The sequence below is a fragment of the Rhodnius prolixus genome, unplaced genomic scaffold (genome assembly GCF_049639745.1).
Source record: "Rhodnius prolixus isolate KJV_2025 unplaced genomic scaffold, Rpr scaffold_7, whole genome shotgun sequence".
Classification (NCBI taxonomy): Eukaryota; Metazoa; Arthropoda; class Insecta; order Hemiptera; family Reduviidae; genus Rhodnius; species Rhodnius prolixus.
In genome coordinates this window covers 15,232,722-15,256,549 of record NW_027411582.1, presented here as the reverse complement: position 1 = coordinate 15,256,549, position 23,828 = coordinate 15,232,722, and the positions used below count along the sequence as shown (strand labels likewise).

The following is a 23,828-nucleotide window of genomic DNA, read 5'->3' as shown; positions in this document are numbered from 1 at the left end:
TTGAAGTCGTGAAAAAGGTACGACACATACATAATCATTAATTAAACAAACACACTAATGATATACGTATATGAGAATTTCATTTCCATTCTCTATACTTTATAATTTAAATTTCAAACAAAAAGAAATGCATATTAACCAATAAAAGTGAAATTAGTACTGCAAATTTGAATGATAAAGTGATATGTATTTTTAATGCAGGGTAGTTTATGAGTAATGTTTGTGACAAGCACGGTAATTTAACTACTAGTTAAATATTAAAAAATAAATAATGACTATAATAAAATTAATAATAATGTGGTTTTGTAATATTATTAAGCTTATTTTCATATTGTAATATGTAACTAATAAAAAATTTGAACAATTTAGTTAATGTGTAATAATAGTATTATTTATCCATATAAAAATACTTCATTCCTTTTGACAAATATTCCAAGCGGTGTTTGAATTAATTTTTATTTTTGGGGGGGGTTTCACTTCTTTCTTTTTTTATAATCCATCTTCTTTACTCTTTAGTAAAGAAGTACTCTTTAGTAGCCTTTTGGTGATTATTTAAAAGTACCAAAGTAATTTTATTTTATTTTTATTTTTTGGTTATGCTGCTCTAAACAAGATATAAACCGTGATACCTAAATAAATAGGTACCCCCCAGATTTATAAACAATAATTTCAAATTTTGAAATTCATTGTTTTTTAGAAATAAATTTTTACTAACTCCATATAGTTGTAGTTATTTTTGGTTAATGTTTTTAACATTCTTTGTTGGAGTTCAATCAACTTATGAGATTATTCTAAGAGAAAAAAAGTTATCTTTCTTTTACTCTCTAATTTTGAGACATTACTTAAGAACCACAATTTTTTATTTTTTATTTCAAGTCTTCATACAATATACAATATAAACTAAAACAAATTATCTTAATAACTAAAAAAAATCAGAAGACACAACTGCTTGCAAGCGTCGCCGGAGTGGGGACCACTGCTACTTTCAAATAATTACAAATTAAATTTAATCTTTAAATCCCTTAAAGCAAACGAACCAACTTAAATAATAATAATTATACATAATAATAATATTGATACTGATTAATATGATAATTAATAATACCTAGTATCTCTAGTACCTTAGAGATAATATTAGAAACATCTTAATTTTTACCTAAAGTAGTACTCGTATGACAAAAATAAGTTACTAATTCCTTTGTATTTAACAAATCAATCTATTAATACAGGACATCCAAAATAAATCCAAACTCTCAAACATGATCGAATTCTGCCTGAACAACATTACTAAGCACTAGTAAAAAAAAAAGTAAAGTAAAGTAATCGCCTATTTTTTCAGGCGGGGCTTAACGTCCAACTACCAATTAGGTGTCGTGGACGGAGGCGTCTAGCAAACATACTTTACTATTTCTCATTTTTAAACATTAAATAAAATCCAAGGCCTATGACCGGGAATCGAACCCAGTACCACAATACATTTTAGCTTCGCAGGTCTGAATTCTGCCTGAACAACATTACTAAGCACTATATTTTATTAAACTAATAATTGTATTACGCATTTAACAACTTCGCTCGAAGTTCATAGGCCTCTTTACAATAATTTATCAAGCTGATCCAGTCAGCTCCATTAAGAAGATCTACCATTTCTTCAACTAATACATTGTTTTCCCTGAACCATTTACTTTTAATATCGCTATAACGCGGACATGCAACCAAGAAGTGATGTAGCGACTCTACTTCATTTAGATGACAAAGGGAGCATACATTATTTGTATTTAATTTAAAAGCCGTCTGGTTCAACCTTAGAGTGCCACTCCTAATCTTCATAATAAGCCTTACACTTTCTAAGGGGAGGCTACTATTTAAATAGCTCTTAGTACCCAAATCAAATTGCAGCGCTCCATAATGATCATAAAACTCTAAATTATTTAGATCCAAAACAAGTTTTTTCTTAAACTTATTTTTTAAAATTTTGCGTATTTCCACAAATACAGTTCCCCACTCATGTATATTCTCTATAGATAGCATCTTACCCATATTTAAGTTATTAATCATGATATTAATTTCATTAAACCACGATAGGTTATTTTCAATAATATTTATTGCCAGTTTTTTAGTAAGAACCACAATATATACATTTTATTTTAAATCTTACCATCAATCCAGAGTTCAGAATTTAAATTGTGGTAGTTTCCTCAATTCATTTAAACTTCTTCAAATAAATGTTCACAGGGTGCCTATTTTACTAATATTTTACACTTACCTCTGGTATAATTGTGACAAAAATTAAAAAAAAAAAAATGTTCTAGGGAGAGGCTTCATTTTTATCAATATTTTTGTGGGAATATGGTAGGTATAATGATTTGAAAGAATTAAATGATATGAGAATCAATCGTTCACTTTGTACTTTACGGATTTAATGGTGGCAACCCAAGCAAAATGGCCAAAATTGACGCCAAGCTAGAAAATATTTAAGGAAAATGCAAAGAATTATTCCTTTAAAAGTGTAAATCATACTTAAAATTTAGTAACCACAGTTTTTTTTAAGAGCGCAACTTTGCGTTTGTTCTTTTTTACCTTTAGGTAGTGCAAAAAAAAAAAGAAAAGAAAACATTAAAATCCCAATTCTTTTTGAACTGAAACACATTTTTCGACATCTTCAAGTCTACAATACGGTTTTAGTAGCTTAAAAATTAGAAGAGTGGTTTTTGTCCACTAAATAATTAGAAAAATGGGTAAAAGTAAGCTTGCTGCTGAGAGAAATAACTGAATATTTCCGTCCACCTGGGATCAACGCTCTTGTAGAAAAGAATTCTGCTCCATGAGGTTCAAGAAGAAGATGAAAATATTCGCAAAATGCTTACTACAAGCGAACTCAGAATTAATACAATAAATACGAATAAAATAAAAGATGGTAAACAAAGGATTTGTTAAAAATTATAATCAATAATACAATAAATCACACCATTTATTTAAAACTATGCATTAAAAAAAAGAAAAAAAAGAAAATGGATTACCATTCCTTATTTTTAAGATACAAATTACATACTATTCAACAGTACTGTTATTTATTTCATTTGCTTTAATTTTTTTAGTGTTTTTCATTCAAACTTTTAAAATATTAATTAATTGGATGAAACCATGCATCGCCCCAAAAAATTCAATATTTTTTTGCTGTTATAAGTTTGTTTTTTTTAAATATGTTTTAAGTTTAGCCTAGAATTCATTTCTTAATTTTTAGATAACCAAAAACGTATAAAAATTATCACAACCAGCGCTAGAAATAAAATTAACATTACAAAATATTTATTTAAAAAAAAAATCCATCTTCACATCAACAAATAAGCTTACATTGGAACTCAACAAAAATTTGTGATGCTATTGAGTATGATAATGAAAAAAATGTACAAGAGTGTTCTATTAACAAAGCTGTGCAGATTATTTAGAGATTTTTAAGACTGCAAAATGTAAGTTTTGGTTTCTGCGAATACTAAAATAGATATAATTTGATCCATTATTAAGTAATTACTTCTTTTTAAATGAGCATCATGACGAAGAAGAAAACTAAAGCTAACTATAGAAATATTTCTATTTTATTCTTCGCAATAGATTTTCTTAGTAATCTGAAACAAGGATAAAATAAACTAATAAACTTAACGTGCTAATAAAAAGAAAAAAGTTTCATTTTGTGAATGAAAATGATTTTCAATTTTGATATGTAGCAACAGAAACTAGTCCTCTAGATTCAGGTTTATGTAGAAAATTTGATTTTCACTTAACCACTTTTATTGTTTTATTATTTATTATTGTTTTATTTATTATTTTTTGGATTTAATTGAAACTAAAAGAGGTAGGACATGATTTTTCTTTGACGGTTTCTCCTCTTATTGTAACTAAATAGTTCATAACAGTGATGTAATTTTGCAAAACTGAAGTGTACTGTACATAATTCATATGAGGTAAAATAAAATTCTCCACTCAAACCTGATGAAACTATCTTCTAGAAAAGAAAGAATCCTGTATAAGTAAAAAAAGCAAACTAGCATGCCTTCTCTTTAGAAATCTTGATTAGAATGTAGTCTCGATTAAGTTAGTAAATTTGGCAACGGTTATGTTTTTAAGTAAAATGACTGAGGACGTTTAAAGTGCAAGAACATCCATTTTATTTCAACGGTTACTAAAATTGGTATTACAAGAGATAATGTCTCCTCGTTTCTGACAACTCATTAGAGCCCGTCCAATTAATTTCTCTTACCATTTTACAATAAGTCCTCAACAAATATACAGGAAAAACCGTTGGCTCTCATTGTCAACAAAAGTTTGTACAACAATCTCTACATTGTAACAAGCAATCTAAAGGGCGATGAAGGCTGAAAAAATACTGTTACTTGAAAAAAAAAAACAAACCTTTTTTACAGTAAAAATATGTATTCAGCACCTACTATTATTATTATTATCCAATCAGACATTTAGATGCCTTCCCAAGAATTTAAAAAAAAAAGTCTGCTTTCATGGTTTCTGCTTCTAGAACTATCAATTTTTATAATTTTCTTTTCTTTAGTATAAATGAGTTTTGATTTTTTAGTTGGCACCATATGCTTACAAATCTATAATGATTTTATTTATTAATCGTAACTTTAGTTTCTTTTAATTATTTTATAGAAATATTTTTCTGTACAAGCTCAATGTATTGTTCATCATATTGTCAACGTTAAAAAATTAAATCTAAGTGATTTACTAAGTTGCTTTTTCTTTTCTTTTTTTTAAATACACTTCTAATGGTTTGAATTTCTGTTCTTCCGTCAATGAATGAGAGATTGAAACATTCAACTTAAGTATTAAACAAGAAAATTATTAAATTACTAAATAAATACATTGGTCGATACTTAAAAAAAAAAAAATCGTAGCTTAAAATAGTCCCCAGAAAAATTGAAAAAAATATTGCTTGAAAGATAACATATCAAAAATATAAATTAATTATACTTAAAATGATAAATTAATTATTATTAACAAAAAGAAAATAATTGTATTAATTTATTCCAAATGATATGTAAGAAATAGGTCTTTTTTTATATTCTCTATAAACAGAATGTTCTAATTTTTACAATTAAACTGACTTTAATGAATTTGAAACAATGTCAATGGCTGAGTTTGAACCATTGTTTCATCGAAAATAATAATAATTTAGGAAATATTTTTTTTATTCCGATTTTGGGAAATTTCTTTAATAATAATTTTTCTATATTTTTTATTATATTCTTCAAAGATGGAAGCACACTATATCTTTCACATTGCTTAGAGAGAGAGAAATATCTTCCTCACTTTTTCGTACAGTAGTATTTATTTTATATATTATTAACAATATATAACATTTATTCCTAAAATGAATTACTAAAAACATGCTCATTTCTTTAAAACTAAGTTAAAGAAAATATTTTTCATTTTTTGATTTGGCACTTATTTATTCAAATAAAGAATTTGTTTTCTTAGTTTCTTTGTTTCATAAAATTGAATTTAAAAATTTTACTACCGTTATAAACAAATATTCCAATAATATTGACGATTTAAGAAATCAATTTTGAGGATTGCAATACTTAAAAATTGACTTACATTTTTTTATTTTTATAAATTATGTGTAAAAGGTGAATAAAAAACAAAAGAAAAACACAAAACCTCTGGATTAAGTAGGCCGATTCGAATTATTTTAGTTGACTTGGACATTTTTCTTTCTTAAAGCAAAAACGTTTGGTAGTAAAAAAACTCATGTTAGTGAGGAGTTCAAGAAATAGAAATCGTCTCTTAAGGACTTCATCTAACTCCATTCTTATCTTCGGAGGACCCTGTTAAGTTGACTATCCAAAATGCTAGGTTCTGTTAACCAATTCGTTCGGAAGTATAGGTAAGTGATAAAAAGATGAATGGGTCCTAATTGTGAGAATAATGGGAAGCAGGATTTTGTATCGTGTACATGGTGGACGAATTCAATAATAGAATGAGTTTACGGCAGGGGTCGGCAACCTATTTTAAGTAGAGAGCCATTTCTCCTTAAATAATTTTAATAAATCTTACCAAGAGCCGCAAGGATGATAGTGTAAAAACCTCTGAAGATCATTTGTATTCACAAATTATTATTTTATGATATTCAATAACATTTAAATGTTTTATATATAGGCATGCAGCCTGAAACCTCCTTTTAAATATATTTGTATAAAACAATTTAAATTGTAAATAAACATTTTCAAATTCAATTCAAATTCAATATATTTATTTTCACATATTGCAAAGTAAATAAACGAATAAATAATAACTAAACCTGTGTTTGAATGAAAATGGCGGCAGTCAGATATATTACGTACTGTATTTTAATATAATTCTATACAATTTCAAATCTATCACATTTAAAATTCTTTTTTAAAAAATATCTTTACTTTAATAAATGAAAGTTTCATTTGTTTCAATAAAATTGAAATATACAATTTATTTTAAACAGGCTGAAGAGTCACAAAATTTGGATAAAAGAGCCGCATGCGGCTCGCGAGCCGCGGGTTGCCGACCCCTGGTCTACGGTATCCAAAAAGTCTTCAGTCAGGAAAAGGAATATAGAACTCTTTAGCCACGGTAAAGGCAAACCTCTAGTAAAAGTGCACTCTTAAGTTAAAAAGTCACTGGTCGGATCTGGAATGATCTTCACCTTTGGCGACCATTTGACAAAACCTCACTTTATATAAAGCTAAAAGTTTCAAGACCCACAATTTAAGAGAAGAAAGTAGATTCAGAGAAAGAGAGAAGACTATTTTGGACTTTAGAATTAATGAAGTAACCGTAATAATAGTGATTTTTAGCTTTTATTATTCTTTTTGATAAAGGTGTAGAGAGAGTTCATGTACATTCTCAAAAAATTCTGAATTAGCATTTATACAATTCGGGTTACCACGTATTGAATTGAATTAGAATATTTTAAAAATGTTTTGCAATCTTTTACATGATCCACTATTTTTTTTTTAATTTTATGAAAAATCTATGGTTAGTGCACAATACAGTTCAGGACAATGTTCTCTCTTTACAGACAACACTGATCATCATCAGACCGTGAGATTATCCGCTATTAATGAACGATGTTAACTTTATTAAACAAAAATTTACGTTTTCACAAAATTTATTGTACTTTATAACCTTCCCTCCTCTGAGAATGGATAAGTCTTTGGCACTATATAACGCATGGGAGTAAAGTTTTTGTTCTCAAAAGGAGAAGTCAAGTAACAGACTGGAATCGAAGAATTGGTATGTTTTGATAGTGTTTAATTTTAATGTGCAAATAATTAGTCACTTTCCGTTCTAATCCCGCACATTTAAGCTGTTCCCAATTTAACATTTCAACTTTGATCTAAGTGAAAACGCCATTTAAAAAAGGCTTTTTTTTAATCAAAAGAGAAACAGAGTGAGGTTGTGAGAAACAAACTGCTGCAGAAAATCGACTTTGATTGGAACCTTTTTTGCTGGAAATACCCTGAAATGTCGAATTAAGATATGTGTTAGAACCAATCAAATCTTTTTTACAAAAAGATTCAAGATCCGACCAGTAATTGATTGGATATTATTTTCAAGGGATCTAAGTTTTGGTCAGTTTAGAAAGTACAACGCCTCCATTTCCTACAATAGTTAGGTTATCGTCAGGGCTAAAAAGAAAATCAAAAAATTGCTCTGAGAATTAGCAATATCGTCATTACTCGGAACATTGTTCACAATTCAACTAATACTTAAATAATATGAAAACTATTTCATAGCTTTGGGTGGCATCTGTAACTAACTAATAACTAATATTAATTCTAGCGGCATATATTGCTACAAATTATAATACGAATTCTAAACTTAAAACTATTGACAATAATATTCATTCCTAATTTTAATTGTGATTTAGAATCACAGTTTCTAAGATTTGGAATTATAATTTAGAATAGTGATTACTACTTTTGCAATAACTTTTACTGTCTTATTAAGCAATTAAATTTATGGCAAGTTTTAAGTAAATAATTTGTAAAACCCAGATCTCTTCCTTATTTTGTTTTGTAGCTTTGACGATAAACTAAATTATAGTTCGAAACGTTGGTTTAAAAAATGTTGTTCTTTTTTAACTCACCGAAACTCAAGATTCCTAAAAAAAAAAAAATAATCTCTCTATTTAGTAGAAGAAATCTCATACACAACTCGCAAGAGTTATGTTCATCGGTCATTATCAATTTGTCACTTATTACATTTGACCACATTAAATTTTAATTACAAATTTGAATGTGGTTTCCAAATGAGTCGATATTTTGAGTTGGAAACACTCTATATGGAATAGATATTTATCATTTTAACTGAGATCTAAAGTACTCTAGTTTTGCCTCAGGAAAAAAAAAAATATATTCACGTTTATCCTATTAAAATTTTTAAAAACGAAATTGAAGCAAAGATCCTTAATCTTTAGCACTAAGTCTCAAGAGACATTTTAAAAAAAACATTCAGCTACCAATGTTTTAAAATTATAATGCTTGATTTAAACTTACAAATTTTTCCTGTATCTGCTTCTTTATTTTTGTTTTTGGGTTTAAGTTATGATGGAATAAAGCTCAACATTAAAGAAACAAAATTTAAAGACGTATTCACGTCAAAATAATAATAGAAAAAAAAAACCTGTCATTATATCAGGCAATTTACAAGCACTTGGTAACAATGACAAAAAAAACTTGTTTCATTATTTTAATTTCAATGTTCTTTTTTTGTTATTAGGATTTTTTTTTTTTATAAAACTAAGTTAAAAATTAATAATGATTACCATCTAATAATATCGAAATATTAAAAAATACGGACCTGTTTTTGTAAAATAAAAATTATTGTACAAAAATCATATTACTAAATAGAACAAATCACAACCATACATAATTTCCACTTTTTCTTTAATAATAGATTTTTTTATAATAATTATTTTTTTATTTCTTTTACTTTAATATAAGAAAATGCATCAATTACACTTTATTTAACAATTTATATCTCAATAAATTTGCTTCTAGTTACAACTTTATTTGCATACAAAGGGTAAAGGAAATGTGCCCATAATTCTTCATCGAAAGAAATAATTGCTTATACTTTATTTTAAATGAAACTTTTTTAAATTACCTTCCAATTTTTAGCTCCAACTGGAGATACATCTCAGTTTTTCAGGATTTCAATTGTTCAATTATTTAAATGTGGAAAGTATGTTTAAAAGATTTTTAAAAAAATATAGCTCCTTAACATAAAAAAATTAATAATTAAAGGTTAAACCAATTAAATAAACGTAGAACTGATTTAAATGTTATAGCGCGCAGGAAGATGCAAATTCAGAATATTGGGCTGTTTCCATATATGCAAGCTTCTACTCCTTTAAACATCAACTGTAGGAGTCTTTCCCACAACCAGCATTATCTTCTGCAAGAATCTTGTAACGCTTACTGAAAACGTAAAACAGAACAAAAATATAAATATTTAAACAAATTCTAATAACAATGCAATTAGATGAATTCTTCAAAGTAAAAGTAAAACTGGCATTAATACAACTTAGTAAGATATGCATACAAAGTAAGAGGTTATCTAATTATTATCCGAAACAAGAAATTATAAAGTAGATCCCACTATTAAATATTTCAAAAATAATGAAAGAATGACTCACAATATGTGAGTAAAAAAACTGCAGTAAAATTTTGTTGGAATAAAAGGAAACGAAAGGGCAGACTACTTATCAACTGCCTGTGAAGGGCGAAACAATGGGAGTAAAGATGCCATTCACGAATGTAGTTATAATAAATATATGGTCCCTCCAGAACAAAGGAAAAAATAGAACACATACAAATCTTTCAGAATCTATGATTAAAAATTGCATGGGTTCAGGCTTGATCGAAGAATCACGTAAAAATGTAACCTACATTTAAAGATTGAACAGGACATGTCTAAAAGATCTTATTGGCGAAACGCATGAACACTTTTAGACTCTAGATTCACTAGGAGTTTAAGTTTGGAACAATATTTAAAAGAAACTATTCACTAAGTAAGAAGAATTAGAAGAAGACCACACAGCACTAACAGTCCGTCAGCTGTAAGAAGCTCGTAGGAAAAGAAAATATAAGGAAAGCTGGATTTGAACCCAGAATCTTCGCTTGTGAATCTAGGACACTAATACTGAGCTAATCCCTTCCTTACTTATGATTGTCAATTTTAAATAATTCATTTGTTAATAGCCGAAAACAATTATTACTGTCAGTTAAGTACTACTCAACTAAAACAAAACAAAAAGTCAAATAGCAAAAAAATAAATAAAACAAAAGAAAAACTACCTTATTACTTGGTCTTACACACATCATGCTTTTTTGCAGGGTTTGAGTTACACCCGCTTAAAAAAAGAAACAAAAAATACAAAAAATAAAATCAACATTAAATAAAGAGTTCAGAAACTAACAAAATTAAATAAATAATAATTGTTAAAAAAAAAATCAATAAAAAAGAAGCAAAAATTTAATAACATTCTAACTACACAAAAATTAAACATTATTTACTCACCAACACAATTCATGAAACATTTAGGCTTATTTTTCCAAGCAATAAAAACTCCGTACACTGGTATACTTGTCAATATCATCAGACATCCAATTCCTATAATAATAATAAATAACAATAAAAAAAAAGAAAGCATTGATAAACAATTAAAAGAGTTTAGGCGTTTAGAAGAAGGCTTAATCGAACACAGGTTGTTGCCAATTGACACATTAGCTAAAACCTGAGAAGTAAAATATTATAGGTTATAGTTTATACAATTGGCTTCTTTTGTTTCAGCAATGGCGCCAATTCGCGAAGAAATGGACATCATAGCTAGGCTCTTCCCTTATTAATGATTTTTAAATAAATAGCTTATTGTATAATAAAAAAGATTTCAAGCACGAGAAATTTATCACTTAGAACGAGGCAATTTTCTGTAATTTATAAAAGTTAAAAAAGAGAATTTAATTATAAAATGGTTGATAAAATGAAATTAGTTAATAATTAGTTTAATAGTTTAACCTTAACTCACCTGTATCAACTGGTTTTCCAATCATAGGAAATATAGTGACAAATACTGTAGCAATAATGTAAAGTATTGGAAATATTAAATTAACTTTAATAGGCCTCGGCAGCTGTGGCTGTAGCCATCTCAGACAAGGAAGGCACAATACCGCTACACCTATACTCAACTAGAATAGAAGTAAAAAATATTGATAAGTAAAACGATAGATAAAAGTATTAAAAATTATTCACTTAATTATTTTTATAAAAATATGAAAATCCTTACCCATGTAGCAAATCCTACGTAGTCTATAAGTGTATAGATATCAGATACAATCAGGTACAACATTGACAAAAGTGACTACAAAAAGTAAAAATATATTAATTTCAATATTGTATGTAATAATTATTGTATTGCTGCTTCAGAATCATAGAATACCAATAAGACGATAGGATGATAGTTAAGTGGCTTTATAGATTTAAGTATCTTTATTATGTTAGTGATTTTTCCTTTAAGTTGGGAAAAATGTGGTTCTAACTATTAAAATTGGTTGCAAGTTATGCAATAGCAACAGCTAGATAAATATTTATGCATGAATAAAGAGAAACAAATTATTTTAGCAGAAAACAACGTAATACTTTTTAAATGTAAAAGAGATTGTACGGAACGTTGAATTGAACCTGTATTAATTTTAAATTTAAATCAGAAATAAACAAATAAACTTTTACTTTGAAGTAGGAAATCTTATTCTATAAATAAATCATACGATCTGTATTAATTATTAAATATTAATTAAATAGTAGTCTATTCAACCAAACTTACAATGCACAATACTGCAGGAGTAGGTGTTAACCTATTGATTTGTATCATTGTTAAAATTTCTGGCATCTGTCCTTCACAAGCACCAGCATAGAATAAACTGTAAATAGAAAAATTGAATTTGAAAAGGACCAAATTTTAAATTAGTTCATTTAATAAAAAAAAAAATTTAAAGTATTTTACCGAGATGATGTTAATAGAATACCATTTACAGCGCCGAATGTTGACAAAGCTACAAAAACAGGAATTGTCCAAGCCATTGCTCCAAACAATCTGTTAGCATAAGTCTGTAAAATTGAAAATTTTGAACAGATTTAAGAGTATATGTCTTAACAATTTTTGAAGTAAAGAATATTTAGGAAAAATTCTTGATTTCCGATGATCTACAAATATGGTGCTACAGTTCTCTAATTTGTTTGTTCAAATAAGGTCCACAGGGGCCACATTTCTGTGAATAATTCTGACGATTCTTCTTGTTAGAATTATAAATAAAAACCGTGCTTTTTTTAAAGCTGTTTATTGTCACTTATAGAATATTTCTTTTCTAATTGAATCGTATTCCCACTGACATCTAATTTCATTCTATTCAAGAAAATGGGACTTATATAGATACTTCTTAATTTACTAAGATATCCTCTGATTAACCCATCGACCTTATCTGAGACTGACAATTATTGTGAGAGCATTTTACAACTATTATAATGTAACTATTGAAATTAATAACACAATTACTTACCACTGCCACAGCTTCTGATTCTAAAACTTCTTCAGGCGAAAGAACTGTATAAAAAGCAACATTTGTCATGGTATAAACAATGGTAACTAGTGTACAAGAAATAGCAATCGCCCTAGGAAGATTTCTGCCAAAATAAACAATAAGAAAATCAAATTAATTGTTTCTTTCGTATTTTTCTTTTCAATTTTTGTACTATAAAATTGAAGAATAGAAAAAAAAAAAACTAAATTACAACAAATTACCTTATGGGATCCTTCAGTTCTTCAATTATAAAATTTAAGTAGTTCCTAAAATTAAAATAAATTGATAAATAATTTAGGAAGAAGATATTTAATTATTTTGGAAATATGTTTAAAGCATTTCTTCTAACCAGCCGTTATAAGCAAATAGTCCAGAATAAAATGAAAGCGCTATAGAAGTAACTTCTGTTTTTGTATTATCGAATGTAAAGTATTTTGTTTTACCTGAAATTGAATAAAATAATATGTTTTAAAAATAAGAATTCAAAAGATTTTAATAAAATACATATATTCCTCGGTCAGCGAAAAATTTTATTGTTCCCACCAAAAAAACCGATTGTAACTTTTATACTATTATTAAAGAACAAAACCATCAAACATTTTCTTCAGTATGAATCCATATGCTGTAACTTATCAGAGAGCGGTCAATTATTTTTATGATACTTTGTGTGAAGTATATGAATGTTCTAATTATTATCATTTATAGAATAATTTATAAACGCACTTGACCTGCTGTACATTTTACGGGCATTTCTTGAAAAAATATTTATTATTATTTTCTACCTAAACAAATTTCGAAGCTTTTTTTTGAAAATGAATTCTGTGGTGCACCTTATAGACCCTTTTAAAATCCGTCTTTGCATAACAGAACGTAAATTTAGTAAGAACAAAAATTAGAACAGTGAAATTTAAATTTAAAACTTCTCTTTACATGATTGCAAAACATAATGCAAAATATCAAGATATTTAGGTATTTTTTTTTATTAGTGATTCAGGTATTCTTAAAAATCTCTATTTTTAGTTTTAGTCCTATTTGAAGTTTCTGAAACTTTCTCACTGAGACTTGCGAGTGGTGTCTTGTTTTTGTTTTGTTGTTATTAATATTGAGCCGATGTATTCTCAAATTTGTGTTCTTCCAGCGTTTACTTGATGTCAACAAATTACTTAATGGGCCCCTTGCTTTCATGATTCCCAAGCATTTTTATACAAAAGTTAGCTGACATTATTTATGTCACGAATATTGTCAGCAAGCATATTTAATTAGGTTTTTTTTTCTGGTTTACTTTTGTACTAGGCGATTTTGATAAAGTACCTATTTAATATTTCACATTTTCTTATATACCTACCAATAATTCTGGCAAATCGAATAACAAAGTTTATGGTTTTGTAATTTAATGTGATTGATTACGCAATATTGAAAGGTAATGTATTTGTTCAGTTTCACTCTGTGATCGGATTAATCCAAGCGTTGTTCACTAACTGCACAAGTGGATTTATTTATATACTGTGGAAATGACAAATAGCATAAGCGTTTCTTACTATTTTAGGAGGATCGAAACATGAGTCAAAGGGACTTTGACTTTAAATAGATTTATCTTAAATTAAATTTAAACTAACAACTTCTTTTTAGGCTTGAAGGTAATGGTTGGTGCAATTTTATGAAAAATGCACAAATTGATCTGATGATGCAAAGTCGAACTTTCAGTTTACAGTTTTTTCTCTCTGTCTCAGTTATAATTTTTAATATCAATAAAGTTTAGAATCGTGTTTGATAATGATCACCATTTTAAAGCAAAAAATGTAAAAGCCATGGAATAAGTAAGAGAAATGGAATTGAAAAGGAATAAAATGACACTTTTAAGAATTTATTAAATAAATATAAACAAAAACAAAATAAAGAAATCTAAAATAAATTTCTTTATAAGTATTATATACCTAATAAATTGCTATTAGCATTCTGAGAACAATTTGAAAATCCTATCAGAGAACCTGGAAATTGTGAACATTCCACTTTTTCAGAACCGAACGATGGTTGATCATAGGATGGTTGCTGATAGTTTGGTATTTGAAAAGATGGATAATGTTGAGCAAATTGTTGCGGTTGTTGCAATCCAGCAATGGGTTGGTAAGGATTTACTCTAGACTGATAAGGATCCGCTGGTCTAAACGCATCAGCAAACTGTTGATGGTGGAAGTAAGAAGGATATGGTTGGTAAACTTGATCAGCCGTTGGTCTTTGCGGTGCTTGTGGTTGTGATTGTTTTTCAGATTTGTCTTTAGGAAATTCTAATTTTATGTCAGCTTTTGCATCGGCCAAACTGATAACATAACCATTTTTAGTTTTTCTTACTTTGACATCATCACCAATAACTCTGACTGTAAACTGATGATCATTTCCTTCTACAGGTGATTGTATTTTAATTGTTACATGTCGTTCTTTTGGTTCAGTTTTAACTCGTTCTACTTGATTGGATTCAGTGAATGTTTCCTCTAGCGATTCTTTATAAGAAGCGTTTCTTTTATCCACAGTTAACAACTTGGTGGCCTGCAGTAAAGCTTTCAGATCAGGATCCGTGGAACCGTTACCTTCAACCTTAATCTTCACCGGAACTTTTACATCTTTCAACACTTCAGTTAAACTATTAACATCTGGTGCGTGTGGAGATTTATGGCTGACCGGTATTATATAGATCATTGGTTTGGGCGCTGGACGAACTCGTTGCTGTGGTATTACCGGATCTGGAGTTGGTGGAGGTACAGTGATTGACACTGGAGTGGTTGTTGTAGATGTGGTTGTACTTGAGGACGCTTGAAATCTTTTCTGGCCTTCTCTTGTTGCAGCATCCACTAAGCCTCTAAAAATGAATCCAAGTGTTCGTTTAGAACGATGATCATCCTGGCCGAACACACCAAAGCACAAAGATAACACCAACACCGTCACGTACACTACACACTTCATGACTGGTGCCGGCCGACCAAGTCTACTATATATTACACGGCAATTACATAAAGCATAAATGGTATATGTACGTATGTGAAAGAGTGTTGTTGTCGCATGGCCGACATTAAGAACTACTATTAGTGATGCAACCTTCTACCGGATATCCAGGATAATTCAAAATTGTTAGGCCCCTCCATTTTTTTTGTATTATTTTTATTTTTTTGCAACACCTCTTCACATAGTTATCCCTTCCGGAGATAACTGTTGCAAGTCTTTATAATAACAGTATAATTTATAATGGAATAAGCTGGTGTAGAATATTTGGTAGTGCAACGCTACCTAAAAATTTTGAAACAATTCCTTGAATCTCTCCGTTAAGTTAATTGTAAACAATTCTAAATTAACAAATCTTTAAATGTGGTAAAGTGTGGATTTTCAAAATAGTGGTCTGGATTGTATCGCTGATATTATCCAACTTAGCACTGAGTGAATAATGAAAATACCGTTGAAATCAGATTCTACACACCAAACTTCAAATGAATTCAAATCAAAATATATACTCTTTCGGATTGGATTCCCCATCTACTTCTTATGCACAGTATTTCAACTTTTACACCATATTCCCTATGTTTTACTTTTCGTGTACTTATGAATGATGTCTCAATATATGTAAAAACAAAATAAATCGTAAAACCAGATAAAATAAATACCCAAAATTATAAATGAAATCTGAAATACACAAAAACTAATTTAACCTGTTTACTAAGATATATTCTTTACCTAGATACAGTTGGTACATTCCCGTTGAAATGATGACAAATAGAGCCGCAAGTTTAGCGTAAGTAAATGCATCTTGAACTTTGGTTGCCCAGCTTACATCCCAACAGTTAACAAAGGTTAGTAACACTGAAAGTAAAAGAATGAAAATATTTTAGATTTTTCTTTTTTTAAAAGAACATTATTCCTTGTATCTCAATTATTATTAATTAAAAGTATTGTGATGATGCAATTAGTAATATCACATTGAATGCTTTATCAGCTCAAGCAACTCTATTTTGATTTTCTTTGTCATTATTTAGGTTTCCATATACGAGGGTCGTTTGAAAAGTCCGTGCAAAGTCAGAGAGATAGCACCACTGGCGCGTATCGAGGTTATGTTTAGTTAATAGCATCTCTTGGAAGAACACACACCAAGTTTCAGCCAGATCGGTCTATTTCTTTGTGTTTGGCATTCGTTTGAATCGAGGAAGTCGAGTGATTTTCAAAAAATGGACGAAAAAGAATTTCGTGTGTTGATTAAACACTACTTTATGAAAGGCAAAACGCCTGAGGAGACTAAAGAGAAGCTTGATAAACATTATGGTGACTCTGGACCTTCGATTAGAACAGTTTATAAGTGGTTTCAAAATTTTCGGAGTGGCCATATGGGCACAAGTGAGTACTCCAGAAATCATTGATAAAATCCATGATATGGTGATGGATGACAGAAGAGTGAAGGTGCGTGAGATTGCTAGTGCTGTGGGCAACTCGAATGAACGGGTACATAATATTTTGCATCAACATTTGGACATGACAAAGCTATCCGCAAGATAGATGGGTGCCGCGATTGCTCACGCTTGACCAAAAACGAAATCGTGTGAAGTGTTGCAAGGACGGTTTGCAGCTGTCCCAGAAGAATCCGCAGGACTTTAAGCGTCGTTTCGTCACTGTGGATGAAACATGGATACATCACTACACTCCTGAGACCAAAGAACAATCTAAACAATGGGTTACCAAGGGGGAATCTGCGCCAAAAAAGGCGAAGACCGTTCCTTCGGCCGGAAAGATTATGGCGACTGTCTTTTGGGATTCGCAAGGAATAATCCTCATCTACTATCTGGAAAAGGGTAAAACTATTACAGGTGCATATTATTCATCGTTATTGGACCGTTTGAAAACCGAGCTGCAAGAAAAACGCCCACGATTGGCCCTCAAAAAAGTCCTTTTCCATCACGACAACGCACCAGCTCACACCTCAGCAGTTGTGGTCGCAAAATTAATGGAAATAGGGTTCCAACTCGTTTCACATCCCCCCTATTCTCCAGACTTGGCTCCCTCGGACTACTATTTGTTCCCCAATATGAAGAAATGGCTGGCGGGAAAAAGATTTTATTCAAACCGGGAGGTGATTGCAGAAACGAATGGCTATTTTTCAGACTTGGACAAATCCTATTATTCGGAAGGGATCAACAAACTAGAGCAACGTTGGACGAAGTGTATAAGCCTAAAAGGAGACTATGTTGAAAAATAAAAAAGGTTTACCCCAAAAAATTAAGTAGTTTTTATTTTTGCACGGACTTTTCAAACGACCCTCGTATTTCACAGTTGTTGTTAATATGTGCAGTAATAAGGTTGGTCTGTCTCAAGGTATATGAGCAAATATAATAACACAGGATTAAAATTGTCTTTCATGGAGTATTTTTCGAAACCCGAAAACACAAATGATAATTGGATTTCAAACTCTTTCTAAAAAGAAAATTTAGGAAAAGCTACATCATTATCAATAAAAGATAAAGAAAATTTAATAGAATTATCATGTGAAATTAATTAAGAAGATTTGAGACAAATATAATAATCCTAAAGAGGAACTTTGTAAATTAATTTAAGAGAAAAATATGTAAGCAATTTTTAATTGTTTAAATAAGTGTTAAAACTAAGATCTTACAGTGAACATGAACTCCTTTGTAGCAGATACATTGTATCTTTATGTATAAAGATAATAATAATAAAATAAGACTCGAAATAACAAATTTCACGAAATACCATCATTTTTACGAAGCGGTACAATTTAGAATGATGTACTACCAAGTGGTACGCGAGCCAAAAAAAGGTTGGGAAACGCTGGATTAGATTATAGACCAATTATACTCTTTAGGAGCGAATTAATTGTTCGGTTTTTCTACGGAGATGCTTAATCTATTAAAATTGAACAAATAGTCACTTCATAACAGAATACAAAGAAAGACAAAAGAATAAACCGAGTACAGTGAGGATTTTTGAAGCTTTGATACCGCTAGGTTTCACATAGGCAATGGTGAAATGGAATTAGGAGAAGGCATACCTCAGCCGAAATTAGCATACTGGAACTAGTGCGAAGGAAGTGTAAATAAATATTTATGGTGAATATAGATTTTAAATTAGAAACATACGAGGATTATTGAAATCAAATCTAACCTTAGCTCTTGTCTCTTAATATTATTATAGTGAATTTGAACGGCTAAATTGTATAAACAAATTAAATAGACACTTTTTGTATGTAAGAGTTTTTAGAAATGATGAACAAAAGTTAGTTAACCAACATTTCTATTAATCAAGTCAAGTTTCACGAAGTACAATAATTATTTAAATGGTAATAGCTACTGGATTTAATCTTAACAATTAAACTAGAAATTTTGCAATGATGGTTGATTAAAATTGTATGAAAAAGAGCTTTTTCTTTTTTTACAGCTGGAAATAAATAAGCTGAGATTTGAGAAATAAATTAAGCTGTCAGTTACAAATGACAACTCAAGATGATTACCTTATTTATAAGAATGTCTCCTTGAGAATGTTCAAATTAATGAAAGCCAAATTTGTCTCCATTTGCTATTTCATTAGGGTAAAAGTTTACCATTTTATTTTAGGGAATATAATTAAAGTTCTAAGACCAACTGGGTCTTTACTAATTATTTTAAGTTAGAAAAGAAAATGGAAAACCAAATCTAGAACATTCAATTAGTTCACCCATTGGGGCCAATTATAAGAGCATTAAACGTTGTACTGAAAGACCATGATTGGAAGTGTGTGACCAAGTTATTACTTCTTGTTATGAAAGGATTCAATTATCAAAAAAAAGCTCTTGGGAGTACGAAAAATAAATTGAATCCGTTTTGACAAGGCTTGTTCTGGAATTGGACTTTCTTATTAACTGTACCTTCTTGAGGTTATTCAAGGTAATTTGACCGTACTGACGCGATTAATACCAGAAAGTAAGAATTCCATTTGAAGAATATTTTAACGTACACGTCTGAAAGGAAGTCTTGAACGTTTTTCACCAACTATCATTACTAAAACACGCAATTTTTTTCCCTGCTAAAATAGTCTTGAAATAAATATAGCACTTGGAAAGTGGGAATACAATTAACAGCAAAAAGATAGCAGAAAACTTTGGGAATAGAGAAGGCTTTGGCAATTGAACGGTGAACTGACAAGCAAGATGAAAATATTCCAATTATTTTGTTGCGACAAAGCCGTGAACGGAAGGAATTTAAATTCAGAGTTGGGAAATCCCTAAGAATGTATACAGCCCAAAAGCTTAATATAATCTATTACAGCCAAAAGCATCCACGCTGTAGAAGTCCGGTGTTTGAACCATCTCAGAGAAACAAGTTCACAAATATTAAGCTTAAAAAAGGTCATCAGGATCAACGAGATGCTGCAGATTATGCCAAAAAAAGACGTAGTCCAGAGAACGCTAGCATAAAATTTCTGTGTTAATTCCAACTATGAAACATGGAGCGAGAATTATGGTCGAAATAAATGCTTAAGCTGCAAACTATTCTTCAGGAAAATAAGAGGATATCTAAGACATAACTAGTTTTAGGAATCCCAGGAAATAATGTTGGCTGGTGTGAATACAGTACACGGTTCTGTAGGGATAGAGACCAATGAAGATCTGCCATCCCTAATGCAGAAAATTTAAAGGACTCGCCTCTTGAAAAATAAATAAAAAAATAAAATTAAAGAAAGGGAACCATTTTGCGTCATAGTATAAGAAGAACTCGGAACTTGACGTCATACGTCAAAAACAGCCATTTTATTATGACGCCACGCTATTAAGAAGTAAGTAATCAATAGAACAGAGATTCATCAGTAACACGTGGTTGCAATTGGCTGATGTCTGAGAGGCGTTATCAGTGAGATTTTTAAAATGGAAATTCAAATTAAGGCACTTTCTATTTTGTCTTAAGACTTATCTTGTGTCATTGCACAACTGAAGATAAAAATGATAGCAAAAAATTGTCCACTGTACTTGCATAATCACCTCTTCACTTAAAAAAAAAAAAGCAATATGAAATTTTATATAACTTTTAATGATTTTACTTTTTTGTTCAGTCTCGCACTCCTGCAATTAGTAATGCTATCATTATCAATGGGTGGGTGGCCCTTTCTTAAGTTTTAATCAATAAACACAATGAATATCAAATCAAATAAATCACATTTTTCAAAAATTAAAAAGCAGAAGGTGATCATTTTTAAGCCGGTATTAACTAACTTAAGGAATCACATAAATCCAGGTCCGTTTCTTGAAAAGCTTCATCAAGTTTTGAAAGAATGGTCTTACAAAGAATGTAGCTAAATACCCCCCCAAAAATAGCTAATGATAAATTTAAAGAAGCGTAGAGCTTAAATCACTTTAAGATTTAGTAACAAATCAAGAACGTTGGAATCCAACGATTCCAGACTAAAAAAGGAATATTATGAGATACAATTCTAGAAGAATGATTAAAAAAAGGCAATCCTAAAGATTGCAGATTTAGGAGAAGTTCTAGGCTAAAGCTGTAAGTGTACACAGATGACAATTTGTTATAAATTTGTCCTAATATTTAAGTTTTAACAAATTAATTGTATCAAGTGAGACTGGCACTTCAGACTAAGAGTTATTCAAAAAGAACTTGTAACCTTCAGCTTCGACAAAAAAAACTTCAAAATCAATTTTCCAGAAGAATGTTCAGTTTATAAAAGTTTAAAGATTACGAGGCTCGTTTGAAAAGTCCGTGCAAAGTCAGAGAGATAGCACCACTGGCGCGTATCGAGGTTATGTTTAGTTAGTAGCATCTCTTGGAAGAACACACACCAAGTTTCAGCCAGATCGGTCTATTTCTTTGTGTTTGGCATTCGTTTGAATCGAGGAAGTCGAGTGATTTTCAAAAAATGGACGAAAAACAATTTCGTGTGTTGATTAAACACTACTTTATGAAAGGCAAAACGCCTCAGGAGACTAAAGAGAAGCTTGATAAACATTATGGTGACTCTGGACCTTCGATTAGAACAGTTTATAAGTGGTTTCAAAATTTTCGGAGTGGCCATATAGGCACAAGTGACGCTGAACGTTCTGGACGCCCTATTGAGGTTACTACTCCAGAAATCATTGATAAAATCCATGATATGGTGATGGATGACAGAAGAGTGAAGGTGCGTGAGATTGATAGTGCTGTGGGCATCTCGAATGAACGGGCACATAATATTTTGCATCAACATTTGGACATGACAAAGCTATCCGCAAGATGGGTGCCGCGATTGCTCACGCTTGACCAAAAACGAAATCGTGTGAAGTGTTGCAAGGACGGTTTGCAGCTGTTCCAGAAGAATCCGCAGGACTTTAAGCGTCGTTTCGTCACTGTGGATGAAACATGGATACATCACTACACTCCTGAGACCAAAGAACAATCTAAACAAAGGGGAATCTGCGCCAAAAAAGGCGAAGACCGTTTCTTCGGCCGGAAAGATTATGGCGACTGTCTTTTGGGATTCGCAAGGAATAATCCTCATCTACTATCTGGAAAAGGGTAAAACTATTACAGGTGCATATTATTCATCGTTATTGGACCGTTTGAAAACCGAGCTGCAAGAAAAATGGCCCACAAAAAAGTCCTTTTCCATCACGACAACGCACCAGCTCACACCTCAGCAGTTGTGGTCGCAAAATTAATAGAAATAGGGTTCCAACTCGTTTCACATCCCCCCCCTATTCTCCAGACTTGGCTCCCTCGGACTACTATTTGTTCCCCAATATGAAGAAATGGCTGGCGGGAAAAAGATTTTATTCAAACGAGGAGGTGATTGCAGAAACGAATGGCTATTTTTCAGACTTGGACAAATCCTATTATTCGGAAGGGATCAACAAACTAGAGCAGAGTTGGACGAAGTGTATAAGCCTAAAAGGAGACTATGTTGAAAAATAAAAAAGGTTTACCCCAAAAAATTAAGTAGTTTTTATTTTTGCACGGACTTTTCAAACGACCCTCTTATGTATGTTAGGGTTAACATTATTGTTGTTCCCGAGTAGACCTTGAAATTAAGAATAAATTTCAGTTGCAGATAAAATATTTTCATTTGTTTTATGATTCATTTAGGAAAAGCTGCCTTTATGTACCAAACAGATTTTTAAATTAAGTGAAATAAATAAAATACAAAACAGTCTATAAATGAAATTGATTTAGTTGTAATAAAACTAAATGAATAAAAAAACAATTTTGAAAGACAATTCATTCGATGTAATATAATTTGTAATTTTATTTTGATCAGTCCTTTATTCTTGTTTATACGTTGTATTACCATCTTAGATACTACTACTAAGGATTGTCAAGATTTTATTAGTCGGCTGCTGAAACTGAACAAAGCTGAGGATATTGACTTTCTTTTTAAGTAATTTCATTTAACTAGATGTTCACAAAATCATATTGGATTTACACATGTTACAATAGATAGCCCAAGCGTACAAGGAAATCAACTGATACGTTCCTGATAAGTTCTGGTGAATTAATAGAATGAAATATACTATTTGTTTTCAATATTAAACCAATTCACTGTTTATATTCGCCTATTTGCTCAAGCAATTACATTTTAATAAGTTGAAATCTTTTAGAGGAATTATACAGATGCTGAATGGACCTCTTTTTTGCTATATTGGATGACCATAAGGTGAGGGAATTTTAGCCACAATACGAATGTATTTCTTAATTTTCAATATTAAAGTTATACACTTTTTTTTTCAGCTTTCTTAAATCGTTTAGAGAATGGCGTTTGGAAATTAATGATAATATTTAGAGATTTTGAGGATCTAGAAAACATTCTTGTTTGTCTGCAACGATTCCATTTCATGATAACCTTGCAATTATTGAAACTATATGTAATTGCCTAGTTTCTGATGTTTTTGTAAGGATAATGTTTTCTTAAATAAATTATTTGCATGAAATGATCAATGTAAACTCATTTACTGTAATATTACTCTTATTTAATCTTTATATTTTGTGGTTGTACAACAGTTTATTAAGTCTAATTGGCTTAGCCTTTGTATTAGTTAATGTAAATACATAAATAAAAATCCGTGACTGGAGAAAATTTGGCCCTTGTAAGTATTTCAGTGTGTAAATGTTCAACCCAAGTTAATATACTTATTAAAAGCACCAATAAATGGTAAAACCTATGCAGTTGTAGTTGAGAAAATTAATGATTTTT

At 30.2% G+C, this 23,828-nt stretch overlaps 1 protein-coding gene across 3 annotated transcripts in view; it reads right to left on the bottom strand.

The window, feature by feature from the left end:
• Positions 1–2,950: 2,950 nt before the first annotated feature.
• LOC141447057 (large neutral amino acids transporter small subunit 2) overlaps positions 2,951–23,828 on the bottom strand; it is a 51,119-nt gene continuing 30,241 nt past the window's right edge. For 2 of the 3 annotated variants that reach the window (XM_074114231.1, XM_074114232.1), the window contains exons 5-14: positions 16,350–16,475; positions 12,979–13,072; positions 12,851–12,895; positions 12,609–12,732; positions 12,056–12,159; positions 11,876–11,972; positions 11,339–11,413; positions 11,081–11,240; positions 10,573–10,665; positions 2,951–9,470 (exon numbers count right to left, since the gene is read on the bottom strand). In XM_074114231.1, coding sequence (XP_073970332.1) covers positions 9,403–9,470; positions 10,573–10,665; positions 11,081–11,240; positions 11,339–11,413; positions 11,876–11,972; positions 12,056–12,159; positions 12,609–12,732; positions 12,851–12,895; positions 12,979–13,072; positions 16,350–16,475 — 986 coding nt within the window. In that variant the 3' untranslated portion in view covers positions 2,951–9,402. Of the gene's footprint in view, positions 9,471–10,349; positions 10,406–10,572; positions 10,666–11,080; positions 11,241–11,338; positions 11,414–11,875; positions 11,973–12,055; positions 12,160–12,608; positions 12,733–12,850; positions 12,896–12,978; positions 13,073–16,349; positions 16,476–23,828 lie in introns of all 3 variants that reach the window. The other variant, XM_074114233.1, reaches the window with a different exon arrangement.